Consider the following 23,485-nt stretch of genomic DNA (forward strand, 5'->3'; position numbering starts at 1 on the left):
AGATTCAGTGCTATGAAATGTCTTAAACCAGATTGGAACACCTCAAGAACACCATGTATATCTAAAAAGGACTGCAACTGTAAAAGAACTGCCTTCTCTAAAATCTTTGAGACAAAGGGGAGTTTAGAGATAGGGAGATAGTTTGAAAGTGCAGATGTGTCCAAATTTGGTTTCTTGATTAGTGGCTGCACCACTGCTTGTTTAAAATAGGCTGGTACAGAACCTGAAGTAAGACTGCTATTTATAATTTCTTGGATGTTAGGTCCAATAGTGTCCCACACCTCTTTAAAAAGGCGAGGTGAGACAATATCAGTGGGACAAAATGTGTAACAGGATTTTTGAGAGTAGAGATGGATACAGTCTCAAATCGGTTAAAAACAGCTGTGCACTCTATGGAAATGGAGGGGTCAAAAGCAGGAAGTGCGATGCTTGCTCTAATTGAGGCAATCTTATCCACAAAAAAATGGAGAAATTTTTCAAAGGCCTCAGAGGATGCTACAGGATAGACAGATTGGGGAGTATTGAGAACAGAATAAATTGTTTTAAAAAGAACATGAGGTTTGTGGCAATTATTTGAAATAAAATTTGAGAGATACTTGGTCTTCTCAGCTTTAACAGTTCTCTGATAATTGTGCAAACTTTCTCTAAGAATGTCATAAGAAACCTGCAGATGATCTTTTTTCCATTTGCGCTCAGCTTTCCTACACTGTTGTCTAGCTGCCGATTTAAGTCACTTTTCCAAGGTTCAGATTTGGGTTTTGAACACATGGATTTAAATGGGGCAATGGTGTCAAGAATGTTGCAACAAGTAGATAAAAAAGAAGAGATTAACTCCGCTGTATTTTGACAAGCAGAGGATCCCATAGCCTCCCTAACAATATTAAAAGCACCAGAGAATTGCGCAGCAGTGGTGGGTTTGATCATCCTGCAGATACGAGGTGGAGCGTATTGCTTAACGGTTCGATAGGGAAGAGAAACGTCAAATAAAACAGGCGCGTGATCAGAGAAGACAGCTTTCGTATATGTCTACATTACAAATGGGTACACCGTATGACAGAACAAGGTCTAATGTGTGACCATGGACCTGTGTCGGACCAGAAACAAACTGGTGAAAAAAAAAGGTTAAAAGCATCGATAAGATTTAAAAAGTCTTTTGCCAGCGGATTTGTAGGACAACACACATGAATATTCATATCCCCTGCAATTAAAATCCGGTCATATTTCTGCATGATTTCAGACAGGAAATCAAAGAAGTTACTGATAAAATCCTTATTATATTTAGGGGGTCGATATATAACTATAACATATTACCGGCTGAGATTGACCCAGTTCAAGCATGGTTAGTTCGAAGCTTGAGAAGGAGACCAGTGACAGCTGTCTGCAGTTGTACTTTTTCTTGAAGATAGTAGCAAGTCCAGCTCCTCAAAATAGTTAAAATAAGAGCAAGTTCAGAAAAAGCGCTTGACTCACCAACATTCAGCCAGGTTTCAGTCACGAATAAGAAATCCAAATCATGAGAGGTAAAAAAGTCATTCAGGATGAAGGTCTTATTCGCTAGCGATCTAGCATTGACCAATCTCTGACAGCAAAGGAGGGAGAAAAGTTTTCTGTCCACCCTGATCATATTTATTAATGTTCTAGCAGAGAATCGGAGATCAAGCAGCGTTTGGCGATCGTAGACCAGCAGAGAGTCAATATGTTGTATAAACAGTGAAACAGTATAGACAGTAACAGTAAAAATACAAACTAATTTGACAGCGACGGATGGCCGGCCACACTCACTGGCGCCATCTTCAGATCCAAAAGACCAAACGGGCATGAGGTAGGCCTGCACGGCATGAGGAAAATATTCAATGGGCGATAACATTGTTATATATTGAGATGACATATGACTTGCAATAAATAAACAAATATTTAAGTGTGCATATTAGCTGCCTGGTTGTTTTGAAATTATTCATAGGATTAGAATTTAATATTTTAAATACAGCTAAATGCTGTTTCTAGAGCAGCAATATTAATATCTACAACTGCAAATAAACACAATATGTGACATCACAAATACTGAGTGACAATTATAAAAACTCAGTCTGTATCATTCCTCCTCTCTGCTGTTATTCACTGCCTGCAGGTAACGTTACCTGGTCGAAGGAAGAGCGGCTGGTTTATCTCAGCCAGCAGCTGAGTTTTTAACAGTGTGCCAAATTTTATGACTACAGACCAGTCTATGATCCAGACAGACAGCTTTCTATTTAGCTTGTTTTTAACATTTGGCTAACTGCCAAGTTAACGTTAGCTGTGTTTGTATAAAAAATACAGGATGACAGACTGAGGCCCCATCCATACTACTGCGTTTTCAAATTAAAACGGAGACCTTTTGCTACGTTTGAACCTCCCATCCAGACTAAAACGAGGAAAACGAAGACCTAAAACAGAGAAGTTTGGAAACGCTGCCGACCCCGTTTTGCATTTCGAAACTCCTGAAGGTGTTTTAGTGAAGACGGGCGAAAACGGAGGACTTTAGAAACGATGACGCAGACTCTCACGCTCGGCTCTCTGATTGGGTCTTATAAGTCAGGCAAAGCAGAAACACGATGCTACTGACAGAGTTTTTGAGTTGGTATTTTTTATTAAAATATTCGGTACCATGCAAATAACACTTAGGCCTGTCTGCCTACACTTGTAGGCTACTGTGCATGTTGCCGTTTACTTTGCAACGACTCCAAATCTATTTTCCGCAGCGCGTTACATTCAGTACCAGCTCGTTATTGGTGCATGCAAAATAAATCTTTCGCCAAATCTTCTGTAACTACGGAATACACCATCTGCTTTATGTTTACACCGGCACGCGCATGCCCAGTGTACCTGATTGGCCAATAGATGTGCATTTTCAGTCGTTTTAATGTAGACGGAGATCACCTCTGATGCAGTTTAAATGAACCCTTTCTACATGTTTACCTTACACACAGGTGTATTGATAAAGTATTGTCTTTTTACTTGTGAAGGTTTTATTGCACGTACTTACAGTAACGAACGTAGCTGTCAGCAACTCAAGTAGTTTTCCGCTAACTTAACTTCACCCAAATGCCCCCAAGCTCAGTTTAACAGTCATGGGTTTTGGCACCACCTCTCTACTCTGCCTGGTGTGACCAGTATCTTATGGTGGCTAATGTTTGGAAACTAGATATTGCTGAGTAAGAGGCATTCACCCCCCCTAACAGTATGACTCATATCTTCATGTGCTGCTGTTATACTACCTTTTAGTGTTTACTATTATCTTGTAATTATAACTTGTGGCCGCAATTCAGGAACATTGACATTTGCTCATTTTAAACCTGCATTTAAAACTAAAATTTTGGCCACGTGGGGGCAGAGGAAATAAGTAATTTGAGCCATTGTTTATATGAAAATATTTGAAAAATCAGCTTTAAAGCAGATTTATTTTATTTTAAACAACACAACCCTGGAATAGTATTTGTCACATTTTAAGTTGAAATAGTGTACTTGTTAGCTAACAGTTGCTTATTTATACACCGAGCAACATTATATTCACTCTCCTTTTAGCTCTGTTTTGATCTCCTACTTTTTCAGCCGTGGCACGTTATTCTTGACTGAGGAAAATCTCAAATGCCCTCGTATTACTCCTGTAATCACAGCACTCAGGGTTGAAGGTGTGTGTTGTGGGGTGGAGTCAGGAAGCAGCCTCTGGCAGGAGGCACCTGTTGGGTCCATCGTGTTTCTGTCTGTGGCCCGCTCTGACACATCTCCCAGAACCATGGCTCGCAGCCCAAAATATTCCCTTAACCACTAATGACGCACATGCAGCTTCTGCCAACACTTAATAGAGGCTTTTCATATTTTCCCCCTTGTCTATGTCTTTCATTTTACCTATACCATTAATATAGCTCTTTTTACTGCTGCTTCTTAAGTGTTAGCTTAGTGTGCTTGTACATACTTACAGTGGTTGAAAGGGCACCATAAAACATCTAATGCGAGTATTGCGTGCCTCACCCTGGCAAACAAGTGTGTTCGGGGAAAAGCCTTCAGGTATCCACGTTAAGACGTCAAAAGTGTCTTAACAGCTAGTGTTTATAAACAATTAAGTGGCCCACTTATGTAAACAAACCCTGTGCCAGTTGTGTGTAAACAGACAGTGAAGATTGATCCTTTATAATCAGCACTTGGCAGAAATTCTGATTGTAAAAATGCTCATAAAGACAGGGTTTCAATTGCTGAGCTGCTCAGCTGAAGTGTTTTCATTCCACCTTATAAGTAGAGGATGGTTACTGGGACACAGACCATCGTCTTGTAACTCAGGGCAACGGGCAACTTTAAGACTGCTGATTGATGCTTGCTGAGGCCAAGGTGTACAGGATGGAGACGGTCAGCCCTGCAGTTTGGAACCACCTAGATATTCAGTTCCAATCCACTTCCTTAAGGTTTAATTGCACATGCCGACTGATGCTACACCTTTATCTTTTACCAATATGTCATGCTCTGTGTTTGTTTGTGCATCCAGGTATATGACTGCACTGACAGACTCCGAGGAAGACGAGCTACGTGATGCAGAAGAGGGGGATCGAGAACAACCTGCAGACAAGTTGTCTGTCCTCCTTGAGAGGATTGACCGTTTGCATCAGGGCACTGAAGGGGACAAAAAGGAAAGTCTTAACCTCCTTTTGGAGCATAGACGGGAGGTGTGTTAAATTGGTTAAATTCAATTGAATGGTGTTAGTAGTTCTGTAGCTTAGGACAGACCAGTGTGTCCTTACACTTGTATTTCTGTAGTTTGGACAGAACTCAGATTTTCTTTGGCGGCTAGTCCGAGCTCACTGTGATGTTCATGACATCAGCTCCACTCTGGAGGAGAAGAAGACCCATGCAGAAACAGGTAATCTACCCAACAATGTGTTATTTGCCTCACATCCCTAGGTGCCCTAATATCTGTTATACTGGGGGTTGACCCTGTTATGCTGGTCAACCCCCAGATTTCAGTGTCTCTACTGGAAAACCCCAAATACATGCAGGTCTGTAATCCTGCAGTGACCTTAGTCAATTAGTCAATTTGAGTTATTGGCCCACAATAAATTAGCAGACATACCCCTCCAATATGTATGTAACACAGTACTGATGCTAAATGAACAACACCCCTAGAAAAGCCCTTGTTAACCTTTGTGTTGTGCCCACTGATTTTTGGTTCTTGGTAGAAGACACTTGACATTTATAGTCAAGTTTAAGGTCAAATCCTTAATTGGCGTACAGTACTGCACCCTTTCTTTGACTGTTACGATTGTGACCAAGATTTCATTAGAGCTCTCTCATACAGTGTGACACACACTACACTGAGCTTTTTAGAATCTTGTTATCACACAGTCTATTAGCTCCATAACACATTTGCCAAGTTTTCTGGTAAACTATTGCACCCTGAGTTATCAGTGTGAAATTGCTATGCAAATGTTTTCCACATACTATAAATAAACATGTCATGCACTTTACAAAGAGGGACACCTTACAGTCTGAAAGTCAACTTCATGATGACAAAATGTTTCTCTGGCTCTTTAAAAGCAAGGTACAAGGACCTTCCGTGCTTGTCTTGTGTTACACTCAGACTTTGCACTGCAGACCATAATGCTTCCCCCCCCCCCCCTCAAACAGAGGCTGTTTTGTGATTCTACTGTAGTTCAGACTGGATTGACCTGTTTCTCTGTAATCCTTCCTCATCAATGTGCCTCTAATTAGAGCTGGCCAGGTGCTTCCTGCAAAGACACCTGTGTCAAAGCATTTGACAGCCTCAGAGGCATGGCTATTTAAAGCAACAGACCATCATATTTAACATTCATTTAGATATTAATAGGACCGATGGAATGAGACACTTGTGATGAAGGATTTAAAACTGATCTCTTTTCTTGGATTGTATTTCCTGTCACTGTTTTTATTGCTTTAATCCAGCTCCCTGGGATGTTTCTTGATTTATGTATATCCTGTTGTGTTTTCTCAGTCAACACTCTCCTCGGCTGTACTAATCCATCCTCTGTTCTTCTGTCGTGTGAACAACAATGTCAGGGGTGAATCGTGTGTGTTGAATTTTTGTTTCAGTGGCGCATCATTATCTGTTGTATATCTTTTTTTCTTTCCTCTTAGGGAAGAAAGTTGGTGAGGAAGCAGTGAGTCTGAACCCTACATGTCCTGAGTGTCATCAGTGGTATGTTTGAGTTGTTTCCTTCTACACGCACTTTCATCATTTAAAAGCTACGTTGTGTTCTGTTTAATAAAGTCTTTAGAGCTGCCATTTCCAAAGCAAGTCAATCCAGGATACTTGAATATACAGACATGCTGTCTTTGAGCCCCACTGTATGAATCACCTATGAATAAAAGAATAAACACATGAACTTTTTCCAGGTGAGCAGTGTTGGGCACGATGGATTTTTGAGTGACGTGTCTGCCTGGAGCAGCAGTTCCTGTTTGAATGGTTGTTTGACCCCATTTCTTTGGGCAGTTTAGCAAATAAAACATAGATGAGTCCAGAGGAACATCTCAGAAAGCCCACAGGGGTAAAGAGTGAATTAAATGTGAATTATGTTAATTTACTCTTTGGACCAAACCAATGCGGACTGAAAAATGCAGTGAGAAGTGCATATTTTGTGAAATGAGAGTGAAACAGTGGTTCTCACCAGAGCATTGCTGCATGCTTTGCAGACATGCATGTTTGTGAAATAATAGTAGCTTACCTTCCAAACATCTCCTTACTGCAGACCACCCCCTCAGCCACCTGATAGCATCACATCCAGTTTTAGGAATGTAAACACGACCTAGGTTAACTTAGCTCAGATAGACTGACAGTTACTTTGTAGTAACTCATGTGATAAATGGTCTTCTGTCTTTAGTGCTTGGGGTTATGCTGGTGATACATGTGGTGCCAAAGGCAATGTGGATTTGTGTCCAGCTCATATCATTTGTCTGCTGTGGTCTATTGTCTGACTTGTCCCACAGAAATATCTTAAGACATTTTTGTTGCATGTCTGATGCTAGTGGTCAAAATGGCTAATAATTCCCTGATTTCTGAATGGTCCCTAGCATAACAGTAAGTTAAGAGGAATTTTGCAGCCGTAGGTCATTCTCAGACAAAGGAAATCAGGTGAGCCTCCTCTCCCCTTGTATACCTCCCTGGTTGCTCTGTGACTCAGGGAAAAATCCCCTAGCTTTTAATTAGTTGTGCAGAGTGGGCCTGATGGCATGAATCCCGTTTGTATTTGTGCAGGCCCCAGTGGTGCATTCCTCATCTGGAACACTGCTCATGTCAAAACTTGACTGTTGATCATACATGGAATCCATGGCTGGAATAGAGAGATGAAGATTGCACCAGATGCAGCTTTTGAGATCAGCTTGCAACTGCTGGGGGGCCCCTTTTTATTTAGCTTTGTTTAACTCCTGTTCAGCATTGAGCATATATGAAATCCATACAGTAAACAGTGTCCTGTGTTTGCTTTTTTATGTAATGTTAATAGTTTCCCCAGTGTATGTATTTGTTACCATTTATTACACACCCTGAATTAGTGTCCTGTGTAATTGAGATCATGTGGTTACTAACTGTATACATGCGTTTGAAGTGTTCTCATGGAAAATAGACCCTAACTGCCTGCTCGAGCCAGCAGCTCTGTTTGCTCTATTCGTTAAGGAATAATTAGCATTAGCTCATTGCACATACCGCAGCACTCGATGTCAAGTGAAATAGAAGGCCGTGTTTGTTTAGTTAATTAAGAGCAACAGCTTTAGAAAAGCTTAATGCTTAATCCTATATCCACTAATGGAATTTGTAAGATTCTTAAACTGAGCAGAAACTCTGTCTAAATCGAATGGACAGGGAAAAGTAGGTAAAGCCGCACTTTGAGAGGGGAGGAGGCAGGGACTGGGGACTGTGCCAGGCAGTGTTGCAAGGAAGTTTATGTCTGAGGTAACTGTTTACTTAGAGTACCGATGCCGTGAGAAAACTTGTTACCTGTTTTCCTGAATGCCGCCCAGCTAGTCACAATTTGGCAGATGTTCCCTGCTTCTGAAGCTACTTATAGAGACTTCTTTGCATAACCCAAGTCAGAACCTTTCCATTGCCAACTACCCTAATTTAACTCTGTCAAGGTTTTGGAATGGATTCAAATGGATGCAGAATGTTTCTTTTAATGTGTAAGATCTAACAGATGATTTTAAACTTACATTTTTGTAACAGCTTTTTTTCAAATCTGTGAAAATACATGCACAAATGAAAATGATGCAGCACAACTGAAATGTGCATGCAATACAATGATGAAATATATAGCACAACACAAACTATGTCATTACTGTAATGTCGAAATGAATATACGTATACGATTTTCATCACCAACACATAAACAGTAGTAGAAAGAAGAGGCCACAGTTTCTTCATCGTTTATTACCTGTAAATACCTGCAAGTTTGGAGCATTAGAGCATAATTACAATTCCCACCAAATGAGTTTTAACATTATTATTATTATTATTATTTGTGGCAATTTGCCGAAGGGAGATGCAGTATATCAGGAAATTGTAGCCGGTAAACCACAGTGACCTAATGCATATTCACTCAGACATCTTTGAGTGACATCTTAGCATGTAGCGTGAGGAGGACAGTCTCAACAAACCTGCTCTGTTGTTCCTGTAGCTTCCATGGCACAGATGTTGGTGAATGCACTGTGTCTCTGTGAAAGTTACAATTGCTTTAGCTGTATACCACTTAAGGGCCTGGATCCCCACATACTTTTGAATATAGACCAATTAAGTCTTAACGGGCAAATAAAGCATGTCGTCCTTTCAGTGGCTCCTCCTAATGCAGTCTCTTTTTGACTACATTTTTGGGGACACAAACAGTGTATACTTTGTACTCACCAGTATCCCATAATTCACTGTGTGCTGGTAAAATAAGCTTTGGACTAGTCCGTCTTGTTTGGGGAGGAGGAGCAGGTTCAGGTTCCTTGTAGGGGCACGGCCCATGAAGAATAGGCTGTGCCCCAACAAAGACCCAGCCTTTGACACAACTAAAATTGGTACACACTTCCATTGCCTACTAGGGCTGAACTATTAAATAAATTATTGAAATTGCCAAGTGCAATATATATTGCAAATATCGCAGGAGCTGCAATTTTTTGATAAAGGTCAAATGCATCACAACATACCATTAAAATGAAAGCATTGTGGTGATAATTGCCTCTCATTTGCATTTTGTCCAAATGAGAACAAAACGACAAACCATTTCCAATATTATTGTGTCAAGAGCCGACATGTCTGAAACATTATAATACCCAGAGTGACCTGCCTGCGCAATGTCTACAAGCAGGTTTTACAATCACGATGCTCAACCATCGACCATCTGTCAGACATCGCCGATGGACGATGGCATCGTCTATGGGCCCAACCCTAGATCAGCTGATAAGATTTTTTTAAACACTTCAATATCGATATTGGTATCATCCTCAACAGTCCTGTGTCCACATTCACATAAGTGTATATTTAACTCCAAGTTGAAAAAATGTGAAGTAGGTACACATAACAGACGACATAACTACATTATCATAGAACCAGGGATTAGACTATATAACCAAAAGCTTTATTAAAAACTGTTGTTTTCTGATGTGCATCTACAAGTTGCAAGCCATTTGTGAACTTCATTCAGTCAGAAACATGCAGCGTCCTTTCTGGGAGGCTGTACATTTGCCATTTGAAGACCTGAAGTGATGAATGAATGTGATGTCTATGTAACAGTCGTCACTTCACAAGAGCTTACGCGTACTTTCCTACTCTGTCATGCAACAAATCTCTGTAAATTTTCCCTGGAGAGGTGGACGAGGACTTTTTGAAGTTGGAAGTGTACTGAGGCACTTCAGTCAAAGCACCATTGAGATGAATACCATCAGCGTCTCCATAGCTCTCCACACTGTCATCCCCTAAATTTTCTAATTCTCTGTGTGTGTCAAAGTAGACGCCTCCACCCCTCAGGTTTCATTCTTCAAAAGCACTCCAGTAATGTGTAGCTGTCGTGTCGGCCTGGTATGTGGTTCACAAGTGAGATATAGCGTGAGATGTGTTTTTGTCTTTGTGTGTATGAATGTGTGTGAGTGAGCATACAGTATGCATGCGTTGGGTTAGACGTGGTGCTTTGGTGACAGTGAGCGCAAAGCCTGTTTGTATAATCTCAGCAGGCTGACAGCTGCGGGATGTGATTGCATTCTTGTATCGCCGGCTTTGTTTATAGATGCATTTTCAATGGCCTGACAGTGTGAATTCAGCCCATGTAAAGACTATAGGGCCTCTCTGATGATACAAAGGCCCACGGATTAAGCAGGAGGCCTGTGGCAGTGCTAGCCAGAGGAGGGGGCAGTATGGGGTCACTTTGAACTCTACAAAGACAACTTTAATTTCAAACACGTGCCCCTGTTTGACGCGATCATCTAAATGTCACCGTGGCAGCATTGTGCTCTGTTCACTGTGGAAACCGTGTGTGTGTGTGTGTGTGTGTAAACTTCAGACCTCACTGTACTCTGACACACACCAGTAAATCCCAACTCCCATGCAAACGCTATCAGCTCATTCTGTCAGGGGCTAAGTCTATCAGCGTACTTCACACACTCCCACACATCTCACCAACGTGGTCTTTAAAAATTCCTCCTCCTGTTTCTGTACAAGTTTTAGCCTGGAGTCCCGCTTGGCCCTCTCTGTCTTGAATGAGCTCTCTATGTTTGGATGTGAAGGCTGAAATCAATCTGCTGTTTCCGCCAGGCAGCTGACATGTAGGCCCTTTTGTTTTTGCCCAGTGGAGTGGGGGATTTCACTGAGCCGGGATAAAACCACAGACTAACCTTGCGCAATTAATTGTTCTATCCTCCTCTCATCTTGACCCTGTCATGTTTTGCCGCCACCGTTCCTCCTCCTCCTCTTGATATTTCCTTTTTCGTACCTTAGATTAGACAGTCAAAGAGAGATAGTATTTCAACTCAGAAAGAAAGGAAAGGATAAACAACAGCGGGTTGGCTGAGGCAGGACACACCTCCCTACATCTTCACATCCCATCTCCCCTCCCCTTACCTGTCGTGGTGCTGTTTCACACAATCACAATAGAAATGTTGCATAACACCAAAAACTACACGCACTCCATCTCCTCCAGGGTGCAGAAAATCTGATCTGATCTATATCATTAAATCTGATCTATTTAATGTTTTATTTTTGTTAATAATGCATATAGAAGACAGAAGCATAGGATGAGGATGAACTTTAAAATAATCACAAATGCAAACTTCCCCCCAGTCTAACTCTATAGGGGAAAGTCCAGGTGCAGAGTGAGCCAACGCAGCCTTGTCACTAGCAAACACTGCCAAAATTGCTACATGCTGAATAATGTTTGCCAATCAGAGGAAAGTAAAAATATGTCTTGCCAGTAGCCTGACTGTTGAGTATTCTCTCCCACAGCCCTCACCTGGGCAATGCTCGATCTCCGTTATGATCACTATTCCTCTCTGGTATCTAGTAAGATAATTGCATTTAATCACATCAACAAGAGAGGAATGACTAATTGGTTGCATTCTGAGCTGTGGGTGATTTCAAGGAGTGAAATGAACAGTTTTTTTTTTTATTAGCGATTAATTTGCAGTTGGAGTTCCAACCACATTTTTTGTCCCAATCCGAGTCTTTTAAGTTTAATATCTGCCGATTCCCAGTCCCTATACTATACTTGTATTTTCCCCGAGAATACAGTTGAACAGTGCACACTTAAAGTACATTGAATTAAATAAAATTCTCCAGCATTCTTTACCTGAGTTAGCTGAGTGAACACTAACCTGGGGAACCATGTGCTCCTGGGGAAAAAAAAGTTTATTAACAAACTATTTATTAAAATCATGTTTATACTACTGCATCTACTCCTGCTCCTTGTGTGCATTTATGATGTGAAACCAGTGGAGGACTATGGGCTGGTATGTGGACACCTGGCATGCGCCCAAAATATTGTCAAAGCTTTGTAAAATATTGAAAATTTGACACATTGACAACAGCTTTTAAAACACTGATCACACTCATGTTTTTGTGTAACGAGCTGCTCAAGTGGCCACAGGTCGCCATGTCCCTCAGTATTTCTCCAACTTTGTTTTGAACGGGCAAGCATCGGCTCTGTCCCGCCGCTCTGCCCGCTCTACACACAATACTCTGAAAAGCTGTGATTCCATAGTTAAATGAATAGACAAGCCACGCTGCGGGTTTGAATGGAGAGTGAAGCCAATTTTGGGCCTATATAACACTACTACATGGCTATTTCCTGCTGGCACCAGGGTCTACTGCGCATGATAGCGCAGCAAAAGTGCGGTTTAATGACGCAGAGCAACGGCAGAAACACTGTAATTCTGGTAGCTGCATGGCTGCAACATGCTGCACCAACAAAAACTATTTTGGCTCAGTGCGTTTGTCCAGCTTGGATTGTGACTCTGTTTAATTAGCCCACATACAAGGCTCACTTGCCAAAGACGTAACGTAGCATCACTGCTGGCCGAATAGGTTTCTTAGATTCCACTGAGAGCTTCTTATTTAAACAATACGTTTACATCTCTCGTGTGATGGGATGTCGCAGGGTCTTGACATCATGGAACCCTTCATGTAAGCTTTGATTGGCTTTGAACTTTTGCTTACCTGCTTGAGTGGTACATGCAGATTTTTCACTCAAGTTGGATATTTTATTACCGCCTTGCAGACATTACAAGTGGCTGTTGGACTGCTTTTGTTTTCCAATTTGAAATATTTCCACACTGCAGACATTTTAGTCACGTACTGCCACAAACTGCTCTCTGTTAATGACACTTGTGTGACAGCTAATGCAAAACAAGGGATCAGGCTGAGGTTCATGCTCAAGAAAAGTAAAAAAATGCCTTGATCAGATCAGATCAGATCAGATCGGGACATCCCTTGTCCAAATATATGGAAACATGATTGCTACCATTTCCCACAGACCAATGTGATGTCTGCATATTACTTGTGTTGTTCGTCAACAGTCCAAAACCCAACGATATTCAATCTACTGTGATCCAGAAAAGGAAAAAGCAGGAATAAGAGTCATGCTAGCAGCTCTGTGAGGAGTAGAATTGTGAAATTAAAACAAAGGGGAGCACTAATATTGTTCCACAGCAACCACACTAATAAGGCTGCGTGCAGATGTGTCTGCAGACATTGTTTTTCCCGTGTGCAATTATCTCAAAATTCTGAAGATTGATATTTCTTTTAGTGTGGCTGAAAAGTGTTTAATCAAGCAAAAGTATTTTTTAAGTAATATTTTTGTTAAATGCTCAAATATACCAGCTCCAAATGAGAATTGTTCACACTTTTCACTAATTATTTTTGAGCCACTACTTTGGTTTTTTCAATTTGTTAAAATTGTATCATGCAGCCAGAACATTTAACCAATGGATGCTGTCATCAACTTTTACTACTTGTATGACAGGAGCTCAGACTTTGATTAAAATGTTGTGTGGCCAGGCGCAGGCCAGCTACTGTCCTGGCTCTGTTTCCTCACAGCAGATATTTAGTCACCTGTGATGGATTTGCTCAAAGCCTTCACATCCAGCAGTCTGTTTTCGTTGGAAGCCAGGCAGCACAACTGCAAACAGATAGCATCTCTGCACTCATCGAGCGCCAACCAGCGGCAGCGCAGCAGCCCTGCGCTACCTTAAGAAAATAAACTCAAATCTTTTTGGTTACAGTTACACACAATTCATCTGCCTTTGTTTGCTTTGCAGAGAATATTTAGGGAACTTGAAAGTGATGTGGTTTGTACTTGTCTTATCACTGTTTTCCACACCGCCCATACTAAGTAGGAGTAATGGTGGTTAGCACTTAGCTCATAGATTAATGTTTGCATGATGTTTCACCCATTTATAACTGCCTGAATGTTTTTTTTCTATTTTCATCAGGTTATGGTTGGAGTGTTGTCAACTGAAGTCGAATCACCCAGTTTCTTACTTGCCAGTGAGAAAGACCTACTTTGTCTTAATTTAGTAATTATCTGCTAATCATGTAGTAGACCACAGCTCACTTCATCTCGCCATTTTTTTCCTCAGTGTTGTAATCTGTGTCGGCATGCTGTGCCTGATCACAATCCATAGATTGAGACAGAAAGAGTAAGAGCGCCTGCAGTGAACAGCAGCCCACCACCCAATTATGCCCTCTTAAAAAATCCATTCACACAGCAGACACCGCAGTACACACACGCCGTTTCCAATTGCACATTCCATGTACCATCAGCACCAACATGTCAGACGACACTGTCAGATGACCTTTGTACCCACTGATCCTTCATTTAAAAAGGTGTTTATGTCGCTCTGTGGTGTTTGACAGAGTACCAGCAGGATTAAAGCAGTCTTGCGGTGAAAAGACTTTGATCAGCTCCCTCCTCTCCTCTCCAAACCCACAGCGTCATGTTGACTTACAGATCCCAAAGCTGAGATCGCTCTTTGTTTCCCCTCCACCTGCCCGTTGGTCCAAGTCAGTGTATTAATTAGTGGTTGAAGAAATAAGGTGAAGCAGCTTTTTTCTGCTAGAGTCTTGCTAAAGAAGGTTGAGTGTTGGTACTTTTTAATGTCCTTTTGGTTTCTCATTGTTAGTGACCCAGAGAAAAGGTGGTGTGACTGAAAGGTGCTGCCGAATTTCTCTCCAACCCTCCCCACCAACGCATGACTTCTGTATTGTAGTCAGTCAGGACTGGGCAAGCAAAAACTGCTTGTTGGTGTCATTGTAATTTTCATTCATTTCATTCATTTCATTCGAACTTGTCAGAAAGGCTCTAAATGTGAGATTCTTCCAGTTGGAGGTTTTAACCGATTTACAAGTACAGTATCAGCTGAGAGTAAGACGGTTCTTTGGTGAGCTAATGGTGCAGTGAAAATCAATCCTGTCTTTTGCTCCTTTCTTTATTCTGCTTTCAGACAAGTGAATTCCTCTGATACTCTACTATCCGCATCATAACGATGAGGCATAGTACCTCTAGACAGAGGTGATCTTGTCGAGCAAGTTCAAAGACTCAAATTGCTGGACCAACTGGGCGGGTGGATTAAGTGATAGTGTTGAGGTGCCCTTGTGTAAGACACTCAATCCCCAGCTGTCGTAAGGCTAGGGTATGCTCCAAACAAACAAATTCATATGAGGTGTTGTCCGACCACTTAAGGCAACAGTGTTCCGGACGGCCATACTCAAAGGCGAGTGAAAATCATTCAAAAATGGGGGTAACTGATATGTAGTTTGAGACAATTAGTTGCTCAAAATTATTGTTGCGCAACTATTGTATTGTGGAGAGCAATTGTGTTCCAGCTCTGCCTACTTTGTCACGTCCGCACACCTGGGCAGTCAATGCATGAAGTGGGCATACTTTTTGTTTTGGAAAGTTACAAAAATAGTTTACGCAGCATCCCCAATTCCTATTTCAGAAAGGTGGGTGGTGAGGAGGTTTTTAGACACTGTTCAACAAGCACTTCAGTTAAAACAATACTAAAGCCTTTAGTCTGTGTCTCACACTTGTGAATGTAATAAGCTGTGTGAATGTGAAGCAGATTGCTGCAGGAGGATCTTAAGCATGCTCCTTTCAGTTTGCCAGAGTAAATAAAGGAGAAAAAATGCCTTTGTGTTCAAGCCAAGCTTATGCATCCCAATAGGGCAAATCCGAAGTCATTATTTTCTTTTTGTATCAATGAAAACAGAGTATATCTGTGTTTATTCTGAATTTATAAAAACACTGAAAGTGCAAAGATACAATAAAAGATTTTAAAACTGCCATTTGTAGGGGTTTTCTTTTTAATCTACGTATTAATTAGCATTTTCTTGGATAATTTTGTTAGCTGTGCTCTTAAAGTGGAGGGGCATAAAATTTATAGAAATCAGTTGAAATCAATTTCCCATTTAATAATAGTTTTTTTTTTTTCTCTGTGAAAATCTATAAAAACTGGAAACGAGGAGCCTAGCACTATGACCTGTAGGCAACTGATAGACAACTGATCAAGATAATATTGTCTCTCCACAGGTATGCCATCATGTGTGGAATTATGGCAGAATATGACACAGTACAGAACAAAATAAAGAACGGGTACATCTTTAAGGTAAGTTGTAACAGACACTACTGATATGTTTCATATGTTGTGACTACTTAATGAAACGCTCGCTTATGTATATCTGCGTTTCTCCAATGTACTTGTAGTAGTGGGAAATATCATTTAAGCCAGTAAGCCACTCCTACAGCCATTCAGTTGCATAAGACAGTGTGTGGAACAGTGGCACGTAGCATGTTATCTTCTGTCAGCGGCTTTTCCCAAACACTGTGTACCTGCAAAACTCTTGACAGGTGAAAGAGAGAGAGTGTGGAGTAGGAAGATACGGGAACAAATAACCTGAATCAGAGAGAGGGAGAACGGAAAAGAATGAGGGAGGGTGTATGACAGCCAGGAGTGTGTGGTCGCTCGGCGAGATCGCGTGTGTGAGAGGTGTTTGTGAAATACTTGTGGGTTGGTGAAGCAGGACAGATCAGGTCAGAACAGAAGGTAGTGGAAACAGCAGCTGTGTCATGAATCAACAGTGAAAATCTTCTCCTGTCTGTCTGCCTCCCCTCCCAGGATCATCTGGATAAAGCCATTGAGCTGAAACCGCAAGACCCCTTGTCTTACTACCTGCTGGGCCGCTGGTGCTACGCTGTATGTGACTTTCCTGACACACTGCACCACACATATCTCTCCCATCTCTCCTCACACAGGCAAACAGGGAATTTATAGAGGCTGACGTGTCTGTGTGACCTCCTACCTCCCTTTCCTAACCCACCCACGGTTTCCCCTCATTCATTTCCACTGTTTAGATTTCCCTGTGGTTTGTTTTTCCCTCTGCATATATATTCATATTTGCAGAGAGCGCTACAGGAGGTTAACACCAGTCATTGTTAGCTGTAAATCAGATTGTACAGAGGATATACTATCATTCTGTCTCTATTTGGCTCATGTTCTTTCAGAGAAAGCAGTTGTTTCTGTTACTGTCGTGCCTTGTCTGTCTGTCATTTAATCACTACCGGTAATTTTTGAAAATAATGTGTGATGATGAATTACTGTCATTTAGATATAAAGGTTTACCAACGTTATGCTGTGGAGTGTTCCTGTTGTTTCATGAGCTTTTTATCACTTATCAATCTAACTGCCTGAAAGGAAGGAAGCCATTACACAGATTGCTCTGATTAAATTTTATAATACTTATCTACACTGTTGGTAGCAGAGAAGGAGTGTTGGGACTGCGCAAATTTAGTGGAGGAGTAACACCTGATATTTTCAGAGATTGAGTTTTATGAGCTGTCTGTGACGCGTTCATGTTCAACAATGATCTACTGTTTGTATTCAGCCAGCGGTTGTGTTTGAAAGGTGCCAAAGCAACGCTACACCTGCAATTAGATGTTCCTCTGATGAATGGTGCGAGGCTGGGAGACTACATGTTTGACCCAGGCTTCTCCTGGCCAGTATCATCTTCTGTGAAAAGGGTCATTAGAAAAGTGTACCTGTGGAAATGGGTAACATAATATGTAACATAAATGATATGTAACCAAACCGGCTAAGAAATAAATACCCACAGAATTCATAAACATTGTTTCCGTTAACTGTTAAAGCACTTAATTTCACTGCTGGTTCCTCAGAGAGGTAATTATGTTTAACGAACCAAAAGGGGGAAAAAAAAAATATATATATAAATAAATATATATATAAAAAATATATATATATATATATATATAGTTAAGCATAGAATAATGATTGTAGAGTTTTCACTTCATGCCATTAAAACGTGCTTTTTGCTATGGAACTTTGAGGGAATGTCGACATGACGTTTTAAGGAATTGTATCGGGAGAAAGTTTTTCAGCTCGTTAATGATGTCTTAAAGAGCAATTAGGCATCCCCTCAAAGTCTTCTTTTTGGTGACCTCAAGTGGTTAATTTGCACCTTGCTTTAGTGATGTACAGATAGACTCCAGGATCACTGTGACATTCCTGTCACATTGATATAACCACACCCGACTACACCCAGTATTTGAAACTTTCAACCAGATAGTGCAGTTATACGCTCATGTGCATAATTGTTTTTTTAACATGAGTTGTTTGATTATTTTCCAGGTGGCTCAGTTATCATGGATTGAGAGAAAGGTTGCTACAACATTATTTGGAGAGCCTCCAAGTTCCACAGTTGAAGACGCACTGAAGAATTTTCTGAAGGTACTGTGATTTCATATCAATCAGTCCCCCCTGTACTGTTTTACATACGTTGGAATACTTTAGGGTAACTTCTGTATTTTTCAGCCACAACCATAGACTGTACAGGCTTCGACAACAACTGTGGCCTAATGGCTCCAGGGCCAGTAAAAAGTAATGTCGGGACTTTTGAACTAGCAACCGTTACTGCCCGCACTGTTGGCCAATCCAGAGTTGTGGTGACGTGACAAGTGGTTGTCAAATGTTATTTCTCTAATCTCAATCATGCGGCAACCTCTGGGTCTGAAAGTGAAACCATGCAGACGGAACTTAAACCTGCATTCTCTCTAACAGCCAGCAGGGGGCGAGTCCGCTGGTTGCTAAAAGAAGTCCGGTTCCATTAGAAACAAAATGTTGCTACTTCTCAGTTGAATTATTACCTCAGTAAACACTTTCATAATGAGTTTATGGTCTCAGTCGCTAGTTTCAAGTGTTGTTCAACACAGCATGATGTTCATTTAGTAAATGATGGTCCTATTTAGGGGGAAATGGACAAAAAATCAGCGTATGCTTTAGGGACTACCTTGTGATTGACATGTTGCTACCATGGCAACCTGTTAATCAGGATAAAGGCGACTTGTGCTCTGTGTAAAGTTTTTTTAATACATGGCTGTAAGCAGGAGAGGGAGCACATTAATTGTTTAGTTAACCTTTTTATTTTTCATAATTTTAACTTTGATTACATTTTTTAGTTTATTCAGGATGTATTTAACAGATTAAACATGTTTACAGAATAACATAAATAAGTTTCAAACCTGTTGAGCCCTGCTGTATAAAAGAAGTGGATGGTAGTCATCATGACATCACCCATTGGTTTGTAGACTGGCGTTTTGAAGCCTCAAGGTGAAAAGTAGGGTAATTTTACCATTATTTCTAATGCAGTCGGACTTTTCTTTGCAACCAGAAGAGTCACACCCTGCTGACTGTTCAGTAGAATGTAGGTTTCCACGTGTCCCGCTTGGCCATGAACCTATTTTCCCACGTTGTTGTGTCTATGTTACTAATTGGGACACAATCTTTTGAAATTGGTCCAGTATTGAACCAGCACGCAGCAGCAAAACAGGGCCGCATCGTAATATTTTAATAATAATTTTGCCACTGGCTCAGATGGTGTAATTTCTTATGGAGTATTGATTTTACTGAGCTGCACTGATTAATGAGAAAAAAAATGCGTTCACTTGCAACTTGCCTCCAGGTCACTCCTGTACCCAAGTTTTTTTTAAAGACCAAATGCTCTGTGTTTAGAAAGGCTTAATGTGTGTTCCCACATTTCAAGTGTTTATATAGTAGAGAAATTAATGTTGCTTCTGACCAGTATTCCTGTGCATGCCTCTTCCTCTTTTCCTGTGCATCTTGCCCATCAAGTTGATTTATGTGGTCCTTGTTACAACATGTCGCTCGTGACCTGGTAGAGAGCAACCGGTAAGGCTGAGGAACTTTAACAAAAAGCATCCTGCAGGGCTATACAGGTCCCCAGCCTCTAACCAGCAGTTATCTGAGCTCGACTAAATGTAGGAGAGCTGTTTAGGTTGTAGGAGCTGCAGGAGAAAGAGTGGCAAGTAATAATTCAAACGTCAACCCTGTTGTTCCAGGCCTTTATAATGATACAGGTTGAACTGTTGGCCATGCCTGTGTGAAGATCATCTAAATGCAGATCATTGAATCTTAATGTGATTAGTTGACGTCTAGTCCAGTTAAAACAGTTATCAAAATGAATATTAGCAGCTACTGTACTATTACAGCTTTACTGGGGAAGTACTAGAGTAGTGTTGCAATATATACAGAGATAAATTGTCTTTAAAAGCTTTCCCCCCCCCCATTCAGGTTGAGGAGCTCAATCCAGGATATTCCAAACTCAACTATGTGTTTCTTGCTAAGGTCAGTACTAGAAGCTTAAAGGTGAAATTTCATTGCCCTTTTGTTTGTTTGTTTTGGGACTACACTGTGCACTGCGGGGTCCTACTGAGACCAAACAATGCTTTGACAGTTTTGTCCTTTTCTTTGGCAGTGCTACAAAGACCTGGGCCAGAGGGATAAGGCTCGGAAGATGTGTGAAGCTGCTTGTTTAATGAATGCTGTGTCCAAAGAGGTAGACCTCATCACTGACCTGTAGCAGTATTGTATTTATATCCATCTCATAAAATCATCTGTCAGGCAGAATAGTATACTGTTGAATTATTTTATTGTATACTAATAAATGTTTTTTTCATCTCAGAATGAAGAGGCACAAAAGGAGCTGGACTTACTCTGCCCAGCGCTAGGAGTGTGACAACAGCAATAGCACATTCTTTTGGAAATGTATTTTCCATGTGCTATGAGCAGTGTAGGTGTGGATATAGAGTGTATTGAGAGACCACCATGTTAATTCACTCTGTGAGTGGAGGGAGGAGTGCTGTGGCATTATATCATCAATGGGAGCAACAGGCTTCCACAGTCAGAACTGTCCAATGTCGTTAGACTTGTATTCTAAGTGTAATGTGTTTTTTAATAGTGGAAAACAAACTTTTCACACCTGTTTGTATCAAATCAGTGAGAGCATTTGTTTTCCCTCGCTCAAATAATCAACTCTATGAGGTGGGTTTTTGTTGATTTTAATTGTTAAAAGAAGTTGGATTAATCATAAGTTGGCAGTGTGTAGTAAACAGAGGTCCAATGAATCCGCCTGCGTTGGGTTACGGCTGTGCCGCTGTTGCCGGAGCTTATCGCGGCCATTCTGGTCAATGCTTGTGAGTCCACCAGACGCACCGCCGCGTCTCCCAGAAGCATCCCAGACGCTGCTCTCCTCTCCGCAGAGAATAGGTAGCTAGTCTATTTTTGACGAAAGCCCTGGAAGCACAGAGTAGATCAAACCGGGCAGGAAGTCACATAGAACGGCAGAGAATCTGGTCAACTTTCAAAATAAAACACCCTGTGCAGACTCCCGATTAGGGATAAAACGGTATGAAAATTTCATATCACGATTATAGTGACCAAAATTATCACAGTTATCAGTATTATCACGATATTGTAAAAATGTGCCAAAAAATATTAAAATGTACTGATACACACACTGAAACCGTTTTATATTGACTACACTAGACAACTACAAAGACAATTGCCATTTTGTTTGCATAAGAAATAAAATAACAGCAAATACCTTTTGTGAACATATGAAAATCAACTAAGTGTGCATTATCAAGATTATATATTATATAGGTAATGCATGATCCTGTGGACAATTACATGAAAACAAATAAGTCTAGAAGACAGTGATAGTAACTGCAATGAGCCCAAAAATTTACATAAATACAGAGCGTCTGTAGCGTTTCTAGATATGCTGGCTGGTTGACTAAACTGCGTAACGTGTTATCATGTGTAGTGAACGATTAGACTTTGCCGACGCACACATCAACAGAGCAACGTGTAGCGTTTTTACAAGAGCAGCTGACACAGAGCTTCAGTTTACAGGCTGTTAGCAAGTCAGAGAGACAAACCAAAGCTAAAAATTAACTCACCCTGCATGCACTATAAGGAGTACTCTAATAAAAACTAAAATATGAGCGGACTTCACAGTGACTGAAAAATCTCTGCAGCGATGTCTTCCGTTGTCCCAAACAAACCCACATTGCATTCTGCGCATGCGCGCCTGCTTCTGGGAGACGCTGGACAGTGTTTGCCGTGTGATTATAACAGCGCGGTTAACCGTACCAGGTTATCATGGTAATTAAAATGTGTACGGTAATGATAACCGTCGGGAATTTTACCATGGTTTACCGTTAAACCGGTAATCGATTCATCCATACAGCAAAATCAAGCAGGAAAAACTTTCAGGGAAAGGACAAATTAACAACAAGTCAATAACGACCGCTCCTCTACTGAAATGCTTCTGAGAGGCTTCCGATTGAAGTAGCAGAGGACCAAACAAAGCAGTTGCGCAGCCTAACGCAAAGCAGACGGAGTGAGTGGACATTCGGAGTTATCTCTCTGATGGCGAGTGTCACTTCGGTGTTTCCTTGACCTGTCGCTTTCTGGGAAAGTGACCCACAGGACTTGTTGTTCTGTCCTGTTTTTTTGTTGAGTCTCCCACCACACATTCAAGGGGCAATAACAAAAGCACATCAGACAATGGCGCACCCAAACAAAGATCTTGGAATGCTGTGACCACAGGATGACCTCGTGCTCTCACCGTGAGTGTTCCCTGGCTACATTAAAACGCAGACTTTAAATGATTTGATCTTACAGTTGACACACAGATTGGAAATGTTCTTTTATTAAGTATTTTATGAGATCTGATTGACTGTCCAAACTCCATTGAAGACTTTATGAGAATATGTGAGAGTTTAGGTGGGTTTACTAACATTTATTAACCGTTGGTTAACAACTGAACCTTGATATTTGCCTTTTAATACTATACACCAGATGTCCTCAGTTTAATGTGCTCTTTTGTATCTTTTTCCAGATCATTGGCTAGAAACTTTAAGCAAGAACCCATTAGTGATTTCAAGGTTGCTTCTTTAAAGTTTCATTTATAACCCACCCCTACAGGTGTTTTTGAGCAAAACCTCCTTTTTAATACATAGATCCTATTGGAACCTTTCAGGATGGGTTCCTAAATCCTTTGATTTTGGAACATTTACATGGGGCTCTAACTCCCTTACCCTTTTTTTTTGGTCCTTTATTATTTTTAAATTTGTAATCGAAATCTGTTTTATTATGAACTGTGGAGTGGAGTAGCATCCTAAGCACACCACTCGGACTTGGTATCCAAAGTTAAATAAATGTTTTACTGTTTATAGAAGGCTCCTTTTACATTACATATATAAACAACGCTTAATTATCCTGGTTAACGTTCATTTAAAGTTTTGCTCAGGTTTCAATTAATGTAAAAAATACCCCCAATTTTTTAAACATATAGTGACAACAGATCATCATCATCAGGTTACTGGCTTCCATGTAAATGGAGCAAGTATAGAGCAAGTGTTTGTGTTTCTCTCTGTTAACAGAAAGGTTGGACCGATGGCTCTCTGGTGAACTATAATGACTAAAGCAGAGGATGCAGACCCATTGCTTTGACATGATGTGATGGTCCATACGTTTGCACTTCAGGTTAGATAGTAAAACTAAAATTTGATCTGATTAAACTGAAGAAATGTTAAAATAGAAAAAATGTTATTGTTGTTTTATGCATTCATAATTATTTTACACTTGT

At 40.8% G+C, this 23,485-nt stretch overlaps 1 protein-coding gene across 2 annotated transcripts in view; it reads left to right on the forward strand.

Moving 5' to 3' along the window:
- The window catches only part of LOC123984552 (regulator of microtubule dynamics protein 2), a 35,874-nt gene extending 14,572 nt beyond the window's left edge, over window positions 1-21,302 (forward strand). For both annotated transcript variants that reach the window (XM_046071488.1, XM_046071489.1), the window contains exons 3-11: window positions 4,517-4,694; window positions 4,786-4,888; window positions 6,139-6,199; window positions 16,050-16,125; window positions 16,636-16,713; window positions 18,163-18,261; window positions 20,122-20,175; window positions 20,306-20,386; window positions 20,513-21,302. In XM_046071488.1, the coding sequence (XP_045927444.1) occupies window positions 4,517-4,694; window positions 4,786-4,888; window positions 6,139-6,199; window positions 16,050-16,125; window positions 16,636-16,713; window positions 18,163-18,261; window positions 20,122-20,175; window positions 20,306-20,386; window positions 20,513-20,566 (784 nt within the window). In that variant the 3' untranslated portion in view covers window positions 20,567-21,302. The remainder of the gene's footprint in view (window positions 1-4,516; window positions 4,695-4,785; window positions 4,889-6,138; window positions 6,200-16,049; window positions 16,126-16,635; window positions 16,714-18,162; window positions 18,262-20,121; window positions 20,176-20,305; window positions 20,387-20,512) is intronic.
- The last annotated feature ends 2,183 nt before the right edge of the window (window positions 21,303-23,485 follow it).

Source organism: Micropterus dolomieu, linkage group LG15 (genome assembly GCF_021292245.1).
Source record: "Micropterus dolomieu isolate WLL.071019.BEF.003 ecotype Adirondacks linkage group LG15, ASM2129224v1, whole genome shotgun sequence".
Lineage (NCBI taxonomy): Eukaryota > Metazoa > Chordata > Actinopteri > Centrarchiformes > Centrarchidae > Micropterus > Micropterus dolomieu.